This window comes from Sminthopsis crassicaudata, chromosome 2, assembly GCF_048593235.1.
Source record: "Sminthopsis crassicaudata isolate SCR6 chromosome 2, ASM4859323v1, whole genome shotgun sequence".
Taxonomy (NCBI): domain Eukaryota; kingdom Metazoa; phylum Chordata; class Mammalia; order Dasyuromorphia; family Dasyuridae; genus Sminthopsis; species Sminthopsis crassicaudata.
In genome coordinates this window covers 376,972,564-376,997,138 of record NC_133618.1, presented here as the reverse complement: position 1 = coordinate 376,997,138, position 24,575 = coordinate 376,972,564, and the positions used below count along the sequence as shown (strand labels likewise).

The 24,575-nt window shown below is 36.1% G+C and overlaps 1 protein-coding gene across 1 annotated transcript in view; it reads left to right on the top strand.

Annotated features, from left to right (window-relative positions):
- HHIPL1 (HHIP like 1) overlaps window positions 1-24,575 on the top strand; it is an 88,936-nt gene that overhangs the window by 24,226 nt on the left and 40,135 nt on the right. Inside the window, exons 2-5 of the mRNA XM_074291321.1 lie at window positions 5,336-5,982; window positions 9,099-9,242; window positions 12,152-12,480; window positions 16,583-16,709. Coding sequence (XP_074147422.1) covers window positions 5,336-5,982; window positions 9,099-9,242; window positions 12,152-12,480; window positions 16,583-16,709 — 1,247 coding nt within the window. The remainder of the gene's footprint in view (window positions 1-5,335; window positions 5,983-9,098; window positions 9,243-12,151; window positions 12,481-16,582; window positions 16,710-24,575) is intronic.

The following is a 24,575-nucleotide window of genomic DNA, read 5'->3' as shown; positions in this document are numbered from 1 at the left end:
AGTCATAATGAGTATTATTTCCAGAGCAACACTGATGAAAAGGCTGGTTGAGCTGATTAGTAGCTGAGTTTCCTTCAAGATAAATTGGTTGGCTGTGGGAACCTTTCCTCAGAAGAAACCAAGTATACTTTTTTTAGGAACAAAAGAGTAGAATTATGGGACTTAAGAGTTCATTTTGCTGTTTTATAAATGAAGAAACTGAGCCTGAAGAAGTTTAATTATTTGCCTAGGATCACTCTAAGCAAGAGTCCAAAGAAAGGCAGCAAAGTTGATAGAGTGCTAGAGTTGGAGATAAAGAAAGATCTGACTTTGAATCCTCCAAAAACTTTCTAATTGTGTGAGCCTGAATTGGTCATTTAACCTTTCTCAGCTTATTTTTCTCATTTGTAAAATGGGGATAGTAATATAATTTACTTTTCAGGGATATGATAAGGATTTAATGAGATAAAATATGTAAAATTTGCAGCATATACAGCATAAATGTTATTATTATAAATTTTAGTGTACTAGAATGCCTCATTGTATTTTCTGTTTTGAAAACTATCAATTGTTTAATAAATTTCTCTTGAAAAAACAGAATCCAATCAAAAGCTAGAGATCTCCAAGTTCTTTCCTATCAAATAATGGCAAATATTCATTCAATAAATTCTTCTTAATTTTTATTGATATGCTATATTTTCCTATCATCTTTACTTCTAAAACGTTTCTCCTCTCTTACCTAATAAGCCATCTCTTATAACATCTGTTTTTTAAAAAGAAGAAAAAAGAATTCCTCAAAAACCAATTAATATACCCTCTGACAATATGTATATTATTCCATATCACAACTCTGTATCACTGCAAAAAGGAGTGGGAGGTATATTCACTTATCTCTTTTCCAGAGCCAGGTATGGTCATTATATTACAGAGTATTATGCTTAAAAAAACATTCTTTCTGTTTATATTATTGTCAATATTTATATATGTTATATGAATACATGTATTGTATTCATTGTTATGTATATATTGTTACATATATTGTATAAATTATATATATACAATGTATATATTGTTATATGTGATGTCTTTGTATACATTATATGAGTATGTTATATTGTTGTCATTGCATATACAAAAACAATAAGAATGGAAACAAAATCCCAAAAATATATTTGTCATATAAGTATACATGACATATAAAACATTATATATTAACATATGTAAGTTATAGATATATGTGTAAATACATCTATATTATGTTTTTTTTATTTATAGCCTTATAAGTTTTCCTAATTTTATTGCACTCAAAATCAGTTTACATAAGTCTTCTGATATTTTTTTGAATTCTTTATACTTGTTTTTTATGGATATTGCATTGTATCATGATTTGTCTAGCCATTCTTGAGTCAATAGGCACTTACTTTGTCTAATATTTTTTGTTCAAGGATGCTTCTATTGTCCATCTCAGTAAAGGAAAGGAATATAGATTATCTTGTGACAATCATAGAGGGGTTTCTCTTTTAGTAATTGCCAACAAGATTCTTACCAGAGTCCTCTTTAACAGACTAATTCTTCATCTGAAAAATGGTCTTCTACCTGAGAGAGAGTGGCTTCAGGAAGAATCAAAGAACAGTTAATGTAGAATTTGCTGTTTTACAACCCCAGGAAAAATGCCTGTAACAGAACAAAGGCCCATATATTGTGTTTATCAATCTAACCAAAGCCTTTGATACAGTCAGTTGTGAGACCTCTGGGAAATTATGGCAAAACTTGATTTCCTGGAGAAGTGCATCAGTACTGTATATTAGTTTCATGATGACATAATGGATGATTCTCTCATGCTTTCCCAGTCACCAATAGAGTAAAGCAGGAGAAGTTCTTTTATCTTCTCTGTGATGATCCTGGTCATTATGTATTTCTTCTGGAGTATTTACTCCCATGCTTTTCAGAATGATGTCTTCAATGATATTGTTGAATGCTTTGAATGAGGACAAAAATAGCATCAAACTCAGCTACCACATTGATGGTAAATTATTTAACTTGAAAAGGCTACAAACCAAAACTAATGTGGAGGGAGAATTGGTATGTGACTTTTTTGTGCATTCAATGTAGCCTATGAAAATGAGATGCAACAAAGTATGGATCAATTCTTTGCCTGTGCTAATTTTGGCCTAACAGTTAACATCAAAAAAGCACAGGTTCTTCACCTGGCAACACCATGCCAGTGGTTCCAGCAAATAGAGAAATTCTGATAAGTTCACTCACTTTGGCAGTATTCTTTCCAGGGTTGTCCACGCAGATGATGAGGTTGATGTACACATTGCCAGAGCTAACTTCAGTGTTTGGAGTTTCCCCCTGCCAAAAGTGTGTAGAGAGTGCAACTTCAATGGCTGGTCACATTGTTTGAATGCCAAAAGTACATTTGTCTAAAAGACTATTTTTATAGAAAATTCATGCAAGGCTTATGTTCACATGGAGGTCAGAAGTAGTGATACAAGGAGAGTCTCATAGTTTCTTTGAAGAACTTCATAATCAATTGTGATATTATAGAAGATGCTAAAACAGGATTATTTAGCATGGTGTGACCACTCAAAAAAAGGTGGTGCACTTTATGAGCAAAACAGAATTGCAGTAGCTCAAAGAAAGCATAACTTAGAGAAATAAGAGTTTCTATTGAACTAATCAGTTGGACATATTGTACCTTGACCCTCAACATAGTGCTGCCATTTTGGTCCTCTTCAAGAGTGAAGAACAACAACCAATCAACTAAATACTTTGCCCCCACTATTAGGTGTTACTACGAATATTTGGGAATACATTACTATGTATTTTTTGATGTTATTGTCTTTAATTTTATCTTTGGGATTTCTTGGGTCCCTTCTGGTACCATATCATATGATCCTATGATCTCTAAGGTCACTTTTTTTGGATGAATGAATCACTTTATCATACTTGGCTCATTCCAAGCCTTTCTTTCAAACTACCTAAATAAAATCATATATAAATTGATAATATTTTCATATATGAGAAGTAAAACATTTGACTTTATTGAGTCCCTTATAATTGTGTGTTGTGAGACACTGTATTGAATTCTGGGAATATAAAACCAGAAGCATGATAGCACATTTCAGACATGGGAGACCATGTCATAGAAGCATATGACCAGAAGGCTAAATTTGACTAAAATAGGAGAGTCTGTATGTGAAGGGATACAATATGAAATAATATTGCAAAAAGAGGTAAGCCATATTGTGTAGGACTTTAAATGATAGATTACATCAAGAAGGTCTCTGAGGATTGGTTTTTATCTATCCTTTGAGACTTAGAGGTATATATCTTTTCATTTTTTGGAGATGATAAAGACAGGAACTATATCCTAATGATCTCTCTATCCCTTATAGCACCAGGGATGATGGAGGGGAAGTGTATTGAATGAAATATTAATAGATGGCCTTATTATTCTAGGAAAAGAATCCTAGAGAATTTCCAGAGCTATTTTTTGCTCAATGCTGTTAACTTCCTAAGTTTTGGTCACAGCAATTTCCATTATGTGCTCAAGTATAAAGTCAGTGATAAATGTTAATTTTGGATAGTTGAACACATGATATGCATATATCTTTTTACAACATTGACACAGTACCTTACTTGTTGCTGACACTGTTCTAGAACTCTGTTATAGCTGGCCTGATCTTAGTTTGGCTTAGGATGTAATAAAGACATTAATACCTCTGTAGTAAGTCAGTTTGTAAAATGGGGATAATAATAATATCTATCTCCAGGGCTGTTTTGAGGATCAACTGAGATAATATTTGTAAAGTGTTTAGCACATAGTGAGCACTCTACCTCCTTCTTCTCCTATTTCTCCTTCTCCTCTTCCTTTTCCTCCTCTTCCTTCTCCTCCTCCTTCTTTCCCTCCTCCTTTTCATCTTCCTTCTCTATTATTCTTTTCTACCTCTGCCTTTCTCTCCTTTGTTTTGGTCAAACATATGAAAATACACTTGTTTGTGATTCACTTGCTTGTGACTTCAGGTAAGTCATGTTTTCTCACCAGGGACACAGTTTCCTTATTTATAAAATTAAGAAGTAATTTCTAAGGTCCATTTTACCTCAAACATTCCATCATTGTGTGTTTATTAGATTTCCGTTTAATCTGACATTCTCAGAAGCAATGAGTTTGGGATTCTTTCCAGTTCTAGCATGCCATGATTTTCTTTCCTTCTCCCTCTCCCTGTCCACCTCTCCTTCCCTCCTCAAGCTCTTTCCTTCCCTCTTTCCCTTCCTCCCTCCCTCCCTTCTTCCCCCCTCTCCTATCTATATATGTATGTATACATACATTTCCCCTCCTTCCACATCTAGATAATTGGATAGAATATTTTCTGGGCAATAAGCAAAATAATATTTTTTACTATTTACTTCTTCACCAATTCAATTTGATAAGCATTTATTAAGTGCCTATTAATTATATTAATTAAATGCCTATTAAGTACCAGGCACTGTGCAAGGTATTAGAAATATAAAAACAAAAAACAGTTAAATCATCAGTTCCTTAATGAGGAGATGAGTATGGAAAAGTCATGGGAGCAGCATAGAGATAGCAGAAATGCAACTGAACTTGGAGTTAAAGATCAAGGTTTGAATGTCCTGACTCTGACATCTACTAGGTCTCTGTGATAGAGAGTAAGCTCCTTGAGGGCAGGGACTTCTGTTTTTGTTTTTATATCCTTGATGCTTAGCATAGTGTCTGATATGAGTAGGCTTCTAATAAATTCTTGTTGAATGCATGGATGAATGGATAAATAAATGAAGTCACTTTCTAAGATGAAAATTTTCCAACTATAAAATGAAGTCACTCTCTGAAATTCAGTTTTTTCATCTATGAAATAGGTGTGTTAATACTTCTTTTGATTACTCCATAGAAATGTGGATAATTATTGTGAGGATACCTTTTAGTGGAGAAGAATGTGATATAGTTGAAAGACCACTGGTCTCAATACCAGGAAAACCCAGATTCAAATCCTGCCACTAATATAAAACTGACTGTGTGATCTTGAGGGAGTCACTTAACACCCCAGTATTCTTGTAGAGAGTTGCATGCACTTCTTTGAGACAGATTCTATCCTGGTTTGGGAGGGAAGGTTTTATAATCTTGGAGTTTTCTATACAGTGAAATCACAAGTGCAGTCCGTCATTACCAGTTATCTCTCATTTGAGTAGTCCAGAAAAGCTTCTTGGAGGGGATGGTATTATAGGTGTCATCTGAGAGAAATGGATAGTTTTTTTCTTTTACACATGAAGAGTTGTTGGCTACAAAGGCTTTGGGGTAAAAATGAAGACTAGTTTCTCTCTGTGTCTGTAGGAATGCTCTCCATATGCTGCACACCTGTTTGATGCAGAGGACCCATCTACACCTCTCCGGACAGTGCCTGGGCTCTGTAAGGACTACTGTGTAGATGTATGGAACAATTGCAGAACTATATTCCGTCATCTCTCCCCGGACCCAGAGTTATGGGCCCTGGAGACTAATCGGGCCAAGTTTTGCCGCTACTTATCACTTGATGATGCTGACTACTGTTTCCCTCGCCTACTGGTCAATGAGAATCTGAATGTGAACCTGGGTCAGGTGAGGGCTGACACAGAAGGCTGTCTGGAGCTCTGTCTGGTGGAGGTGGCCAACAAGCTCCGGAACCCCGTGGCCATGGTACATGCCAATGATGGCACTCACCGCTTTTTTGTGGCTGAACAGGTGGGGCTGGTCTGGACTTACCTCCCCAACCGTTCAAGATTGGAGAAGCCATTTCTGAACATCAGCGAGGCCGTGCTCACCTCTCCCTGGGAAGGTGATGAGAGGGGCTTTCTTGGAATTGTCTTCCACCCTCGGTTTAAAGATACTGGAAAAGTCTATGTGTACTACTCTGTGGAGATCAGTTACGAGGAGATGATTCGCATCAGTGAGTTCAAGATTTCCCCTGATGACATGAATACTGTGGACCACAGATCTGAAAGGTAGTGCCTTTTGGGGAAAATTTAGCCCAGAATTCCTAGGGGAGGGAGGAAAACAAAGAAAAAAAGTGTAATAAGACTTTGGTTGTCTAAAAGTCCTCTGGGAATGGCTGATTTGGTTGCATTATATTTTCTAGATAGTGGAAATTCACCCTTTTGAGAAACAAAACTTTAAAAAACATTGAATATTTTTCACATATTCCTTTGACATCCTAAAAAAGTTCAGAATTATAGAATGTTAAGATCCAAAGTGACCTTAGAGATCATAGGATCATATGATATGGTATCAGAAAGGACACAAGGAATCATTTAGTCTAACCCATTCTAGAAATAATAATAATAATAATAATAGCTTTACAAATGCTTGCTGATTAGCTGATTGATCTGTTTTGCAGATGAAAAAACTGAGGCCTATAGAGTCAAGTCAACAACAAACATTTATTAAGTCAACAAATATTTATTTAGTGCCTACTATGTGTCAAGGCACTAAGTGCTGGTAGCACAAAGAAATGCAAAAACAACAACAAACAAGCAAAAACAAGCCTTGTTCTCAGGGAGCTCAGTCTAATGGGGAGGTAACATGCAAACAATTGTATATAAAAAAGATGTATATATATATATACAAGATAAATTGGAGATAATTTCAGAGAGAAGGCACCAAGATAAAGGAAGACTGGGAAAGTCTTAAAGGAGATGGGACTCTGAGCAGAAGCAGAGAAGGACAGAGTTCCAGGTATGGGGGGACAGCCAGTGAAAATGCCCAAGTTTGGGAGATGAGGTGTCTGTCATGTGTGAGGAGACAGTTGGATCAGAGAGTATGTGGAGAGTAATGAGTTGTAAGAACATTAGAAAGGTAGGAAAGGACCAGGTTATGAATGGAGGGTCATTAACTTACCCATTGGGTTGTAAGGAATAGCTAGGTAGTGTGGTGGGCTTGTCAGGAAAACTCATGTTCCTGAGTTCAAATCTAGTCTCATGCACTTACTAGCTATGTGATGCTGGGCAAGTCACTTCACCCTGTTTGGCTCAGTTTCCACATCTGTAAAATGAGCTGGAGAAGGAAATAGCAAATCACTCCAGTACCTTTGCCAAGAAAACCCCAAATGGGATTACAAAGAGTCAGACACAGTTGAAAATGACCGAACAACAAAATTGGGTTGTAATTTGCAAGGATGTTATTTAAATATTGGTCTATAAAGAGTTCTTATTCTGCCCTTCCACTGTGCTGAAAATAATTTTCTGATTTCCCTCTCACTGTCAGCTATCATTTTTTTCACTCTTGTTGATGTGCTTGTTTTCAGTAATCATTCTCCTTTATTCTAGCCAAAAGCTTCTAATCTGTTGGGGACTGGAAAATTGGATTACCAAGTTTGTTAGAGCAGTGTATAAAGTAAGAGTAAAATAGCACAAAATACTTTCTGTTAATTCTCTTGTTTGGAATTTTCCATTTTAACTTAATTGCACTATTTTCCCCCCTTCTTAATTTAATTATTTGTATCTTTGAAATTTCTTTCTTTGTATTTGAATAAATCTATTATGATCATCTGCATCTGGGCCATTCCCCTTTTACTTCATCAATTCACAGATTGCCTTCTCATGCATGAAAAAGATGCTCCTCTATTTTTTCCTATCTTTTAAGGCTCAGCCAGTCAGTCAACAAGCATTAAATTATTCCAGGAAGTCTGCAAAGCATGGGACTGAGAATACAGAAAGAGGCATCTTCTTTCGAGGTGGTTACTTTCTGACAAGGGGAGATAATATGCAAAAGGAAGCTGAAAAAGATGGAGGAGAGGGTTGTTAGAAAAAATCCAAAGTACATCGTGGAGATAACCAACACATGCTGGGTACTCTCCTTAAATGGAGTTCTAGATGTCATTTATTGGAAGGGAAAAATCATAGGGGCAGAAGGTTCTCTCAATATATGAATTTCAGAGCTAGAGTGAGGCTTCAGGATAAAGAGGTTTCGGGGCATGTTAAAGGAAATCCACAGCATGAGATGGCTCAGCTCAGAGATGCTTCCTCCATGAAGCCATTTCTGATTTCACCCTTCTCCCCCCACTAGCCCGATCTCTCTGGATACTTTTAAGAGTCAATGTACCCTGATGTAAAGAATGCTGGACTTGAAGTGAAGAGACCTGGATTCAAATCCTGTTTTCAGTTATTTTCTAGCTGTGTTTTTGAACATATCATTTAATTTTTCAAGCTTCTATTTCTACCTGTTTCTATATTTATATGGAGATAATACTTATACTATCTAACTTACAAGGTATTATGATCCATGGTAGAATGTAACATGGACAAAATACAGAACCAATAAATGTGAGGAGTACGAGATCATTTTTAGCATCAGGAAGGGAAGTTTTGAGAAGGATTTGGCACTTGAGTTGGGTGTTGAAAATTTCATGAAATAGGTACTAGTTTGAAAGGAAGGCAAGATGTAATTGGGGAATAATAAATAGTCCAGTAGATAGAGAATTTTTTCAAGCACTTATTACATGGGAGGCATTGTGCTAAGTGCTGGGGAGACACATACTAGAAAACAAGATGGTTCTTACTCTCAACAGGATTACATTTTAATAAGGAGGAAACAAAACATAAAAGGGAGGTATACTAGCAAGGGTACAAGGTTGGGTAGGAAGGAGTCAAGTGGACTCATTCCAGGAAAATTGCTAGGTGAGGAGGCATAGTAATCCACATAATGAATGGAGTTGAAATTGAAATATGGCTGTGCTGGCCAGAAACTCACCAACAGGAGAGCAGAAGCCAGGATGGAGTAAGGTGGTCAAGGCTGCTGGGTAGGAGGTATATAGATAGTTTAGTTGAACTAGGATTGAGTTGAATGCAATCCAGTGGGCTGAGTGAAATAAATAAGGCTAGCCAAATAATTTTCCCTTCTGGGCTTCAGTACCTTTGTGAAATGAATAAGTTGGTTTTAGAAAATCTCTTGTGGTTTCTTCCTGCTTTGACTCAAAAGCCCCCTCTAGCTCTCATCATCTGTATTAGAATCATAACCTAAAATTTCAGGGTTAGAGTGATAGGGTCCTTCCTTCCAGCTGTTTTATTCTGTGATTCCATCCAAATGTGACATTCTGAATTGAGGAGACTTTTTTTTTTATTAGGATAATTTTGGAAATTGAAGAACCAGCATCTAACCACAATGGCGGACAACTGCTCTTTGGAGATGATGGGTATCTTTACATCTTCACTGGGGATGGAGGAATGGCAGGAGATCCATTCGGAAAGTTTGGAAACTCACAAAACAAGTAAGAGATTTTTTTTCTTGCAGGAAGGAAGGGGTTTGTTCCCATTGAACCAGGACACCTTGCTAGTTTAATAATGCTGGAAGTAGTGGGAAGGAGGGAATGGATTTTTTCTGCTACGTTCTGCTCATAACCAGGTTTTTTGAGCCTAGAACATTAGGGCTGCTTTTATTCCTTTCTTAAAAATCGACTGTGAGTGATGTTAGTTAATAATATATATCAAGGAGAAGCAGTATTGAGAATATGTGTATTTCTCTAAGGGTACAAATTTTCTTAACTTTAGCAACCAAAGAGCATAATTTGCTGAAAATCTGAGTTTAGTTTAGAAGCCCCTTCCAGAGGATGAATCAGAGGGTCATTCCTGGATGTCAAAGATCTCTAATTGTACATAATCTTCTCCGGAGTTCCCATCATTAGCATGGATAATTGAGAGTTGACTTTATCCATTTCTTCCAATTTAGTAAACAGGTGGTCCATATAAATCTACTAAATATAAAAACAAAATTGGCATCTAGTTAGTGTAAATAAGGATTCTGGATTTTCAAAGCAGCTGGCTTGATGCCCTTAATGAAATGATAGAAATCTTTCTTAGAAGGCAAAGCAAAAATAGATTACATTGCTAATTACAATAATTAAACCTCAATTAGTGATTTTTGCTTTCATATGGTATAATGCAAGGACCTTCTGAATGCACTAATTTTTTTGATGACTAAAGGAAAATTTCAGAAAATAGAAATTTAAGCACTCATGGTAGGCAGGGAAAAACTTTATTTTTTAAAAAAGACAACAAGAATATTAGTTTTGTACTTCTGCTATCCACATTCTGTAAGGATCATCTCACTATTTAAAGGTACTGAAAGTTATGTTGAGGGCAGCATATAACAAACAGTCTCTGAAATTATGTATAACAATGTCTGAAGTATAGTTCCAGGTGAATTAAAAAGATCTCTTTTGTTCTCTTCATCAGCAAAAATTTTTGGAAAATAATTATCTAATTTCCTCAACCTGGCATTTGAAACAAAGTCATATCAATTTAGACTCCTTATTCAGCTGTAAGATGACAATACTAATAATAATCATTGCCAAAGTATGTGCAGAATTATTTATGATTTACCCAGGACTTTTGAATGTATGTTATCTTATTCAATCCTGACAACAATCCTATGAAAAAGCCAGTGGCGTTATGTTTTTCCTGTTTAACAGATGAGGAAACTGTAAGATCTAGAGATGTAAAGATGACTTGACCAAGATCATCCAGTTAATAAATAGCAAATTCTTAGGATTTGCGTATCCTGACTCTTGACCTGATGCTCTCTTGCCTCTATTTCATCATCTCCCACTATGTCCTTTTATATGTCTTATGTTCCTGATAAACCCATTATCACCTTCACATGCTTCATTATTTCTCACCTCTAGTGTTTTTCTTGGCAGTTAGGTAGTGTAGTAGATAGAGCATTGATCTTGGAATCATAAAGATTCATCTTTATGAGATCATATCTGGTCTCAAGACAATTACTTGCTGGGTGAACTAGGGAAAGTCACATAAGTCTGTTTGCTTCAGTTTCTAAGCTATAAAATGAGCTGGAGAAGGAAATGACAAACAACTTCAGTATCATTGCCAAGAATACCCCAAATGGGTCAGGAAGAATCAGCCATGACTGAAAAACAACTGTTTTCTTCAACTGTTGCTGTTAATTAAAATGCCTTCCCCTCCTCATTTCTATTCTTGCCAATTGGAATCTTGTTTATTTTTCCAGGTTTATTGAGAAATGGCTCCTTCTCTGCAGCCTTCCTTGATTTTGATGATCGGAAATAATTCCACTGTCCTTTGAACTAATAAAACATTTATATTTCTCTTAATATACTTTCACATTTGGCTTTACACTGCAATTATTTATGCTTGTGTTTTATCACCCTCTTAGAATATAAGTTCCAAGGATGCAGAGATCACACTTCATTCATCTTGATGTTTTCCCCTCACTTCAATCATAGTATTCTTATCAGGCTAATATGGAAATAGATTTTGCATGAATATTGAGCATTATATTGCTTACTTTTTCAATGGATCGGCGAGAGATTGAAGAGGGAGAGAGAAAGAATTTGGAACTCAAAATTTAAAAAATGAATATTAGATTTAAAAAATTTCATGAAGGAAAAAACAGTAGGATGTTGCAAATAATTGGTAATCTGGAACAAATAAATATTTGTTCAATTGAATTGAATGAAAAGTTTGGGGTGTTTTTGGTGTTGTAGGTGTATTTTCTTGAATCCAATTTGTATCTGCCTCTCACCACAAGAATAATATTGAATAAGCTCTTTTACCTAATTAGGCCTCAGTTTTCTGATCTATAAAATGGTAGTTTTAGACCAGATGAGTTGGCGTGGATCTTAATTATCTAAAACTATGTCCGTATTGCTTCTCCCCAATAGAATATAAGCTCCTTGAAGACAGGGGCTGCTTCATTTTAGCTTTGTCTTCCCAGGGTCTAACACAATGCTTGACAGATAGGTAGACAATAACCAAAAATTGTTGAATGAATGAATTACCTGAACTTATGAATTCATAAGTGGTGGTCAGGAAACATCTTTGTAAAAATTAAAAATACACACATACACACACACACACACACACACACACACATAAAAGCAAAGCAGATTGGGAATGGGCCTTGGAATTAGGAAGACCTGGCTTCAAATCCTGCCTGTGGCCTTTATTGGTTGTTTGACTTTGGACAAATTACTTAAACTCTCAATGTGCCACGTGAATTTCTGTGATGGTAAATTAAAGAGCATATGCTGGTTTGCATTTGTAGAAGGACTTTACTCACTGGGAGTTCCCTTTATTCATGAAATCACAACTCTTGTTTCCCTGTTTTGTTGAGTTCTGTTTTCTCTCCTCTTGTTGCATCCAGGTCAGCCTTACTTGGCAAAGTATTGCGTATTGATGTGAATCACAATGACCGAGGGCCTCTGTATAGAATCCCTCCCGATAATCCTTTTGTTGGTGACCCATTGGCCCGACCAGAAGTCTATGCCTATGGTGTGCGGAATATGTGGCGTTGCTCCTTTGACCGAGGCGATCCCATCACCAAGGAAGGGCAGGGGAGGCTCTTCTGTGGAGATGTTGGCCAGAACAAATTTGAAGAGGTTGACATCATAGAGAAAGGGAAGAACTATGGATGGAGGGCCCGGGAAGGCTTTGAGTGCTATGACAAAAAACTATGCACCAATTCTTCGCTAGGTAACTTGTTTAAGCTAACTCTTTCTCTTGCCCTTTTCCTATTCCTAATCCTCTGTAACTTAGTAAGGATGATTCACAGACTCACAAAGCATCTGAAAGTGGGAAGATCCCTCAGACAACATCTTCTAATTGAAACATTGATCTCTATAGTAGGAATAGGGAGGGACTAGACCTGTGGTTTTACTAGTATAAGGAACTCCTGGTTGAAGAAGCTCCCTCTACCAATCTGAGCCAGCACTATATCTGCAAATCTTTGCAACCTAGAGGAACACTGGGAGGTTGCGACTTAGCTAAAGTTACAAAATCATTATGTGTAAAAGACAGGACTTGAACCTAGCTCTTTTTTGCTTTGAGGTCAGCTCTTCAACCACCATATACCATTTTTCCTCTCTTTTTCTTCTCTAGTTTTTCTAACAAAGTCCCTTCTAGCTTTAAAATTCTGTGATCTCTTTCTATCCTATAGTCACTGATTGATGTCTTCCAGTGATGGAGATGTCACCATCTTTCAATGCAACATTCTCCAAGTTGTATAGTTATGGTTGTTAAATTCGTCCTTATTTTAAGGTTAAATTAGATACTCTCTAGGTTCTAACCATTAGTAGTTGTGCCTGAAGAGGCCTAGCAAAACAAATTTACTCTTTGTTTTATTTGGATGTGGTACAATTGAAAGATCACTGGATTTGGAGTCAGAAAATCTGGGTTTGAATTGTCACTTTACTTTTCTGATCCTTATCTTTATCATCTGTTAAAAAAAGAAAATTGGATCATTAAAGTCCCCTCTAGTTCTGGCACTAGGTGAGTCTGTGAAATATTTAAAGACAGAAATCAGATGTTCCTCAAGTCTTCTCATCTATGGGTTAAATATCTCCAAATCTTCAGCTGACCTTCCATGGAATAATTTTTTTGTTGAGCTCATCTTGTCCCAACTGATGAAGTTCCATTAATAAACCTTTGGTCAATTTTAGTACACAATTTGATATGTAGTAGTATTAAACTCAAATGGGAGAAATCACTGAAATGCAAACAAGGATCTTTTCTGGCTGCACATTGACTTAGAAAATCACGTATTAATATCATTAGTGTTCTATTGTATTTTTATCTATTTATGTTAAATATTTCCCAATTATATTTAATCTGGCTGGGGGTGCTTGCCAATATGTATGCCACCTCTAGGATAAAGAAACTGTGTGCTAGTTGATACCACGATTAAATACTATCTTTTAGTTTTTTGGTTTTAAGAGTTTTGTGTAGTTACTTCAATTGAAAAGAGCTATCTATGATTGAAAAGTCTTTTCTTCTCTAGGTTAATCATTCCCAGTTACTTTGAAAAATGCTTATGTCACAGCTTCTAATCTCACCATCCTGGTTGTCCTCTAGATCTTTTCCACTTTGTCATTCTCCTTTCAAAAATGTGATATGTAGAACAAAGCACACTACTCCTGTTGTGGGCACTGACCCACTGGGTACTAGGAGCTTTCCTAGAAATTATGATTTGGCAAGGAACAAATTCCTTCTTTTTATCCCCACTTTCCTTATTCAAGTGTGCTAGGTTATGATGTACTAGCCACTAACTGAAGAAAGAAATAACAGAGAGCATAATAGCAGTTATAAGAGATTAATATTACTATTTCCCAACCCTTATTTTCAATTTTTTTTGCCCAATTGGAATTCGTCATGTCAGTGCTACTTTTCCTTTTTTCTTCTCTCAGATATTTCTTTGCAGAAAAGTCCTTTGAAGGACTTGGAATTGGAATTTTTTTCTAAATTATCTAAATTTTTTCCCTAAAATTTCTAAACCACAAAGATACTACTGAGCATTTGGGTAGAGCTACCAAGCTCAGCTGAAGAGTAAGCAGAATTATCAGGGGATCTAGATAGATCTTGTATCAAACTCATTTTTACCGTATGACTTATGGTCCATTTTGGATTTTGATATTTTGAGATGAAAGATTAAGTTCTTGGGCTGTGAGATGAAATTCAATATGCAGAATGGGCTTCAGAAAGTATTGGATATTGCTAACTCAGGTTTTTCTTGAGTCATCTCTGAGATCTGGACCCCTTGACCTCTGAATGTAAAGATCTATGACCTTTACTTAGACTGCAGGGATAGAAAAGGGATTCAGAAAGGATTATCAAATATCAATTGTCAAGTGTCATCAATCCTGTGCTACCAAGTCATTATTGGCTATGGATGTCCTCTGAGTCCAAGGCCTTATGCATTGATTTGTTTAAGACAGGCTGCTATGTAAGACATTCCCAGGGAAGGACACACACATCATAGGAGGATATAGACATAGACACACAGAGAAAGTTACCCAGAAAATTAAACAATCCAAAGCAAGAACATTCTATACCAAAGAGGTCTCTTCCTCTCTCCTCCCTCTCCTTCTCTCCCTCCCTCCCCCCACCCCCATCTCTCTCTTTCAACAGTTATATCCTTTAATCATTAAAAGAAAAAAGGATCATTAATGAAGGTGACTGGAATGTACTAGCATTGCTGTCTGCTTTTACTCTGAGAATATGCATAGGACAGTGAAATTTTAACTCCCCTCCACATTTTCCCCTTTGCTGAATTTAACAGGCATTTTTATCCAACTTCTTTCCCAGATTGTTCTTACTCTTTTTTTTTAACATGTAAAAAAACAATTTTTTGTTGTTATACATGTACGTTAATTTCTTATATATTTCCATATGGACCATGTTGGAGAGAAAAATCAGAACAAAAGAGAAACAACACACACACACACACACACACACACACACACACACCCAAAAAAAAAAAAAAAAACTGAAGAAGAAAAAAATAATGAAAATAGTATGTGTTGATCTACAAAAAGATTTCTTGTGACTCTCTTATAACAATTCTATAGTCATAGTTTAGGCCAGTATAGGAACAGAAATCTAAAAGTCATGCTTTTTCCCCCCTTCCTTCCTTCCTTCCTTCCTTCCTTCCTTCCTTCCTTCCTTCCTTCCTTCCTTCCTTCCTTCCTTCCTTTTTTTCTCTCCCTCTCCTATCCACCTACAACCCTGGTCCCCAAATTGTAATGACATATACTTTTTGTTAGGACAATGCTCAGTTGAAAATTCTCTAAATCAGGAGTTCTTAACCTGTATTCAGTATATTGTAAAAAAAAATTTTTTATCACTGTCTTTTAATATTACAGATTTTCTTTGGGATTCTTTGAGTTAATTTTATTTATTTATTTTATTTATTTTTTGCCTGGCAATTTGGTGTTAAGTGACTTGCCCAGGATTTTATTTATTTATTAATTCAAAATTAAATGTCTGAGAAAGGTTAGCTTCCCCAGAGTGTTTAAAAGGGATCCACGACACATAAAAAGGTTAAGAACCCCAGCTCTATACTGTGACTCAAGAAAGACTTTAGGTAACCCTTCCAACTTCTTTCTCCCTTTTCTGACTCACGGAGAAGACACCTAGTACAGTGAGACTAATTAGTGGAGAAGAAAAATTAGGGATGTGGAAACCTCAAATGTTGAAAAGAGTTTAAGAATAGATTATATGGCATGTATGGCCACAAGCAAATAGTATGCAAATCATATTCAAATGATGTTTATCTTTTTTTTAAATTAACTTTATTGTGATGTTCAGGAAAATCCTATTAGATATGAAATATAAGATATTCAATAAGGTGGCTAATTATAAAATAAAGAGAATCTTACAGTTAGAAGGCACTTCAGTGTTCCTTTAGGACAAACCGCATCAGAACAGGAGTCCCCACTACAGCATCCATGACAAATAGTCATCCATGCTCAGCTTGAAAACTTCTATTGATGGCAATTCACTGCCTACTGAAGTAGCCCATTCCATTTTTAACTAGTTTCACCTAAGAGCTAATTAAATGACTAATTTAATTAAGACATTCTTATATTGAGCCAAAAGTTTCTTTCTTTTTAAATAACTTCTGACTCATTACTCCTAGGTCTACCTTCTGGGCTTACGCAGATCAATCCTTTTCCCATGTGATAGTCCTTTCAGGATTTCAAGCCATTCATTTTGTCTGGTCTACCTTCTAAGCTGGGTGTAGCCCAGGCTGGTAGCCAAGTACATGAGAGAAACAGAAGCTATTTGTCTTCCCCTACAGATGATGTTCTTCCAATCTATGCATATCCACACAAGATGGGAAAGTCAGTCACAGGAGGCTATGTCTACCGGGGCTGTGAGTCCCCTAACTTGAATGGTCTGTACATATTTGGGGATTTTATGAGTGGGTAAGTAAACACGCTAGTCAACGCACTAAATTAACACTTTTGCTTGTATATGTCATCTGTTTCACCTGTTGCCTCATACTGGTTCTTGTCCACGTCTAACATTCAGTGTTCACCATAACTCTCATAAATACTAGAGATACTATTTTGATTTCTTTATGTGATGATTTTTTTGGTGCCTCTCATAGGGTCTAATATCCATAGATCTTTCTCTCTAACCAAATAATGCCAGAAGTTCCATCATTAAGACACTGTTAGCAGAACAATGCCTTCTTGAGAATCTTCAGAGTGTGGATGGCTTTTGTAATTTCATCCTTTTCCTGACTTAGTGAGACTGGTTGAAAAGGAAAAAAAAACAAACAAACAATAATATTTCCTTTGTTCTAAGGTTTTGATTATTGTTAAAATGCACCCCCAATCTGAGATTCTAAAGTTCCTTGTTTCTATCCATCAATATAAAAATATATATCCGTTTGACCTAATTCTAGGAGATACCTAGCGCCTACATTATTATTTGTAAGCTCTAGGCAAATGACTTATGTATTTCAAGCTGTTTTCTATACAGCTAGCTTCCAAAACTTGGAAGGGCCCTAAGAGCATGCTAGGATAGCCTATAGCCTGTGGTAATAAAAAGGAACCCTATATGCTTCAAACCACACTTAGTATGAGTTGTGATTTACTGAATGGAAGGAGAAGACTTCTAAGGCAGCCTTAGATATGTTTCCAAATGCCCAAACCACAAAGCAGCCTATAGAATGATTCAACAATTCACTGGTTATCAAGTGCTTGCTATGTACTGAACACAAAGCTAGATACTGAGATAAGACAAATTTGAAAAATTTCCTGCCCTCAAGGAGCTTACACTCTACCTGGAGGGAGGGGGATATAACATTATGTAGGCAGGTAAATGTAAGATAATTTGAAAAAGGAGAACATTAATAACTGGTGTGGGGGGGAGAATCAGGGAAAGCTTCATGGAGGAAATGATACTTTAACTGGGTCTAGAAGAAAAAGATAGGACTTTGGATAGTCAGAGATTGAAAAAATTCCATTCTATGATGAAGTATGGTTTAAGCAAATGTATGGAGGTGGTAATTGGAATGTCTATTTTGGAGGGCCAGAGAAGTCAAGTTTCGTTAGCATGCAGGATAGATAAGAAGGTGACATAATGGATAAAAATTTTGGCCATGGAGTTAGGAAGTTGTGAGTTCAAATATGGCCTTTGATGTTAACCCTAGGCAAGGCACTTAGAACCACTGTTTGCCTCAGTTTTCTCAATCATAAAATGGATACCATAATAGTACCTACCTCACAGGATTGTTTGGAGAATGAATGAATAATATTTGTAAAGCATTTAGCACAGTTCCTGGAACATAGTAGGCACTTAACAAACTGATTCCCTTCCTATATGAGGGAAACTTATCTGGAGAGGTAGGATACTACCAATTTGTTTTGGACCTTAAGCATCAGGCCGAGAAGTTTATATTTTGTCCCAGGTTTTTCAGTGGGGAATTTCATGATTAAAACCTGTGTCTTAAGAAGATTCATTTGACAACTGCATGGAAGATAGATTAGAGAGAGAAGACTGGAAGAAGGAGGTTATTGCCAGCATCTTGCTGAGATATAAGGGCTGAACTAATGTGTTAGTTCTGTGAATTGAGAGCAGATGAATGCAAAAAACAATGGATAGAGAATATCCAAGAGGAGAGGTTGATCAATAGTATTACCAGATTATATGATAACTTTGTTCTATAATAAAAAAGAACAGCAAGTTGTACACACTAGATTTGCAGTTTCATGTGAGGTCATATTTTTTTTAAAAATTCTACTGTGTTATGGAAATGATTTGTGTTATTTCACAAATTAAAATATGCAAGGAAGTCAAGAATATGAAGACTGAGAAAAGGCCATAAAAATTCTACTGTGTTATGGAAATGATTTGTGTTATTTCACAAATAAAAAAATGCAAGGAAATCAAGAATATGAAGACTGAGAAAAGGCCATAAGATTTATCATTCTATGGATGATTAATAACTTTGACAAGAACAAATTTTAAAAAAATATTTTAAGTTCAATTTTATTTTATTTATTTTTAGCATTTCTGCTCTTTCTGTTATTGTTTGTTTATATTTTTGTTTTCCTTCTCAGGTTTTTTTTTTTACTTTCTTTCTAGATCTGATTTTTCTTGTGCAGCAAGATAATTATATAGATATGTATACACAAATTGGATTTTAACATATACTTTAACATATTTAACATGTATTGGTCTACCTGCCATCTAGGGAGGGTGTAGGGGGAAGGAGGGGAAAAGCTGGAAAAGAAGGTTTTGCAAAGGCCAATGTTGAAAAATTATCCATGCATATGTTTTGTAAATAAAAAGCTATAATAATAAAAAATAATCAATTAAAAATTTAAAAAATAATTATTTTTAGGTCCACATTCTCTTCCTCTTTTCCCTCCAAGAAAAATAAAACCTATTACAAACAGTACAAATTGCCACATTGGCCTTATCTAACCCTATATATCTTGATCTGTACTCTGAGTCAATTACCTATCTCACCTAACTATGGGGTTGGGGTAGTTTTATAAGATGAGGTCTGGTAGTCTTGAGATGACCATAACAGTTTTCCTTTAAGATAGGCTATAGTTTATAGAATCTATACATGGAAATCATTGTTGTAAGATTAAAACTGACAGTTTTGAAACAAGCATAACAGCTGCTTCTTAAGGGAGGCTGAAAAGTTATAGAACATACTCACGGAAAAAGTACCTCCAACAATATTTTTCAAAGATTATTATATCTATGTCCGCCAAATAATATCTTATGTACTATCAGCTTGTCTTAATAATGACCCCCCCAAATAATATTTTGTATACCACCTGCTTGGTTTTTTTTTCCCTCCCTGACAGCAAATACTGCACAATAATATTTTTCCCTAACCGTTGATATGTTATTCAGCCAGCTGCAGGGGGCTTACCCAAAATTTAGAGTATAAGGACCTGTCCTCAGAAGGGCACTTTGAAGTTCTCTATTTCTGCTGAATGGACCCATCTGGATTCCTAATGCAGCACTACCCTTACATGAATTATATTCCATATTAGTGTGATATATAGTTGTATGTCAGGTCCTCTCTCCCTTATCCTTTCTTCCCTGTTGTTTGCAATAAAAGCTTTGTATCGAACTGACTCCTTTTGTTTTCTCATATAAGCTCACAAAAGAGTTGCTTTCCCCAATGTCTCTGACTGACCCACAGGCCCTTCATTAGACAGAAACTGGGTCCTGAACAAGGACTTAATCTATTGACAGCTGAATCTGACTGGAGGAGTATGACACTGTGCACCCAGTTACAGAAAGCAAAGGTTAATTAACAATGCTATCCTCCTGAGAGGGATTCCATTATGTCAGAGCATTGTAACAAATCAATGGGTAATACTTTTCGTCCTGAGTCCTTTGGGATTGTAGTTGGTCACTGTGTCAATTATGTCCCAAAGGTTTGTGCTTATTGCATATATTGTTCTCCTGGTTCTGTTCACCTTACTCTGTCTCAATTCATTTAAGTCCTATGACTTTGTGGAGTACTCGACAGTCATTGTTGTGTGAGTTCATCCAATGACATTTAACAGCATAGGAATAAATATAACAGGGTGTGAACAATAATAGTATAGGATAAGGAGCAAAGATATGTTTAAAGTTTATTAAGAAGGGAAAAAAGAAAGGCAAAAGCACAAAATGGATTAGAAGAATAATTACAGAGTCATTGGAGGTAATAGTGAGGAGAAAAATGGTTTGAGAAGTATGAGATGGAGGGTGAATTGGAAGAACAAGAGGTCAAAATCTTGGTAGTAGCATAGGTATGGGTCATGATAAAATCCCTGTAGGTGACTGAGCTGAAGTGAAGAAGTAGGTCTTAGAAGATGTGAAAATTAATGGATTAGGAAGCCAGGATATTAAAGTGAGGATCAAATGATTCTCTTTAATCCCAAAATACATAAACACACACACACATCCTAGAAAGAGAGGAGGAGATAAGATGGAGATCAAGAATATGAGTCCAATACTGAATTCCTTAAAAAGAGTTTGAATGATTTGGAGGGTAATGGATTATAGTCACAAGAACCTAGATATTGTGATTGATATAGACAGATGAAGCAAATCCCCAAAGAGGAAAGGTTACAGAGGGAGGATCTGTAAAGCTCAATAGGCAGTAAAAAGTAGAATGATTCCTCATGGTTCCAGGACAAGAAAGGAGAAACTCACTTGTTTAGAAAGGGTGACCAGTGATTGATACAGTTTTTCTGGAGCAAGTCAGAAGCATCAGGAGATGGAATGAATACAAGGTGAAAGGTCCAGAATGAAGAATAGCTTGGTAAGAGGAGAAATTCCAGAGAGCCCAATGGAATGAGAGGCAGAGGAGACTATGGGTCGGAATGAGAGTATTATAAATATCCAAATTGACTATAAAGGACATACAAAGTAAGATACTGTCTGTATCCAGAGAAAGAACTGATAAATGGAAGTAGAAATAGAATAGTTTTACATATATGTACGTGTATAAAACTCGTACATAGAGCCATATATGTGTCTAATGATGGCCATCTCTAACTTGGGGAGATGCAGAGAGGAGGAAAGAAAAAAAAAGGAAAAAAGAACTTTACATGATAACTTTATTATATATTTAAAAGGAATTACAAGTAACTGCAAGATTTGTAGTTTCATGTACAATCTTTTTTCTTTCTATTTTACTATGTGTTGGAAATGCTTGTTTTATTTTTTAAGCTCAAAATAAATATTTTTTCCTAAAGATGAGGGAAGAAGGCTATTTCCTTGGATGGACAATAGATGCATACATTTCTATAGTGCTTCATTTAGAGATTTCATGTACATGGTACAGCATGCATGGATCCCTCTTCAGGCATGGGTTGATTCATATTGTGACTGAACATCTGAGAGGCTGTTATTCGGTGATGGGAAAGACTCTTGGACTTGGGAGTTAGACAAGTATGCCAATGTTAGTGTTCATACATATGCAACTTACTCTCTCTAAGCCTCAGTTTGTCTCTGTATAAAATGGAGATACTAAAATGTGTGCATTTTGCTCAAAGGATTGTTGTGAAGAAAGTATTTTGTGAACTTTTTGGTACTATATAAATGGATTATTATTTTCATGTGTCTTCAAGTAGCCCTAAATGAGAAATAGGGAAAGAATTTATTAGTACCCAGATATCTATGAGCAAAAAGGGAAACTGAGGACTTCTCAGAATAATAACCTTGGGTAATTCAAGACTCAGCACCTAGGATTTGTTAATCATTAGGCTCTGGGAAGAAGAGCAAAGACTTGCTTTACCAGCAGAAAACATTTAAGAGATAACCCCCTTGATCTTTATTTAACTGCTTAGAGAAGAACCCGACTAATTATTTAATGGCCTGGAGATATTTGAGAAGCCTCCAAATTGGCTAATCTCTGTTTGTTGATTGAGAAAAGCCTGAGGTAAACCAAGTCTCCTTAGTTATTTTAGAAACCTTTAACCCCTCTGGCTTAATTGATTACTTAGTACCTCTAAACAAATCTCCTTATTGTGAGAAATTATGTGGTTTCTCATAAAATCATTAACTAAGGTAGATTGAAGCTATAACCTAAATTTTAGCATATGAAAGTCTGATGGGTTTGGGAAAAATGAGATTCTTTGTACAAACATTACAATAAAATGCTCATATCAGCTCATGAGCATTTGCACACATTGGAACAAGCTGACCACAATGAATTTAGGCATACACATTTGCAGTAAGTCAATTATATTGGCTTGACTAGAATTTAGCAAACCTTTGCTACTTCCACTTGAGTGGGCAGTGAAAATTAACAAGATAAGGGGAGGGGACCATGGACTCCTGTGGTTTTTTGACTATTTAAATTACCTCTTAGCCTCTGTAAAATTGGCTTTCCTCTCTCTGAGAACTCAGTGAGCAGACTGCCTGCTTCTCATGAGATTCTAATAAAACTAATTTTCACTTTGAGAAGTCTCTGAGTAGTCATTTTGAGTCAGAGGTTGTCTTCCCATACATCTGGATTTAACTTGTTTCCTATGGCTACCTTACATAAACCTGATGTTTCAGGCAAAATAGCCTAACAAGTATTTTTTTCTCAAATTTCACATTTATTTTCTGTCTCTCCACCTTTGCATAGCCTGTCACCCATGTCTGGCTCACATCCCTCATCAGTCCCTACTAGATTCTGAGACTTTCTTCAAAATTGAGTTCTCATGGTACCTCTGATCTTTTTTTGATCTCTGAGGTTGTTAAGGCTCCTTCCCTTCTCATATTATCACTAAGTTTCTTATTTCTGTTTCATCCTTCTAATATAATAACAATATTATAACAATACATTGTATATTATATATAATAGTTAACATTTACATAGTACCAACTGTGTGTCACTGTGCTAAATGCTTTACAAATATAATCTCATTTGATCCTCAATACAACCATGGGAAGCAGAGATTATTATCCCCATTTCACATATGAGAAAGCTGAAATGAACATCGGTAAAGTGACTTGCCCATGATCATACAAATAATAAGTGTCTGAAACCACATTTGAACTCGGATTTTCTTGATTTCAGGCCTAGCCCTCCCAACTACTGCTATAACCTAGCTATAAATACAAGCTCTTTTTTTTTTTTTTTGGCTTTTATATTCCAGGGCCTAGCACAGTTCTTTGCCCTGTTGTCTGCCCTTCTTTCTTGAAGAAGACCATGATATTGGGGAGGCGATGCCATGACAAGCAGGTGAATTGGATTTAAGTGAGGGAGGGCTGTTCAAATTCACTTACCTCACTTTCCCCTCCAAAGCAATCTGGGTCCAGTGGCAAGATATAGATCAGGATCAATTGATGCAATTGATTCAATTGATCAATTGATCAGGAGATGGCCATGGATGCGGTGGGAGACTGTGGCTGTTTTAAGCTAAAGTCTTAAATGGACCTTAAAACCAAAAGCAATTTGATTCTAATTGGCCCCCAGTAAGTCCTAGGAGGCCAAGCTCTATTTGGTCATTGTTTAGGTCCTGATTGACTCAGATAGAATGTAAATAGCAATCATTTCTGCTTTGACTAGAAACCCTGAGGATCTTCCCCTCCCAGATTTCATTCATTCATTTATATTTTTTTGACAAGGTGAAAGAAGAGATTCTTTGACTCAATTTCTATTAGCCCTTGCTTTACCCTAAGGAAATAGTCAACAAGCATTTATTTTTAAATTTTATTTATTTATTTATTTGTTTGTTTTTTCTGAGGCTGGGGTTAAGTGACTTGCCCAGGGTCACACAGCTAGGAAGTGTTAAGTGTCTGAGACCAGATTTGAACTCCGGTCCTCCTGAATTCAGGGCTGGTGCTCTATCCACTGTGCCACTTAGCTGCCCCCTAACAAGCATTTATTAAATGCTAATTCAGTGTGCTAAATTCTGGGATACAAAGAAAAGTAAAAAAAAGGACTCATGTCCTTTAGCAGCTTACAAAATAAGGGGAGACAACATGTGCATACAATATGTATACAGAGTAGATAGATGATAATCTGAGAGAAGAAGATACTAACCAACTATAGCAGGGGAGACTTGCATTTAGTCTTGAAGGAAGACTAGGAACCCTGGAGGGAAATCCTTGCAGTTATGGAAGATAGCCATTGAGAAGGTATGCAAGTAGTGATGGAGTATCTCTTTAAGGGACTTATCTAGGCCAGAGTTACTAGAGTGTGTGAAGAAAAATAAAGCCTTAGATGAGTTCAAGGTAGCAATTCCTAGTTTGAAATAAACTCGTTACAAATTCACAATGGCCATTCTCTTTGCCAAAAGGGATATTTATTTAGGAGAAGAGATTAT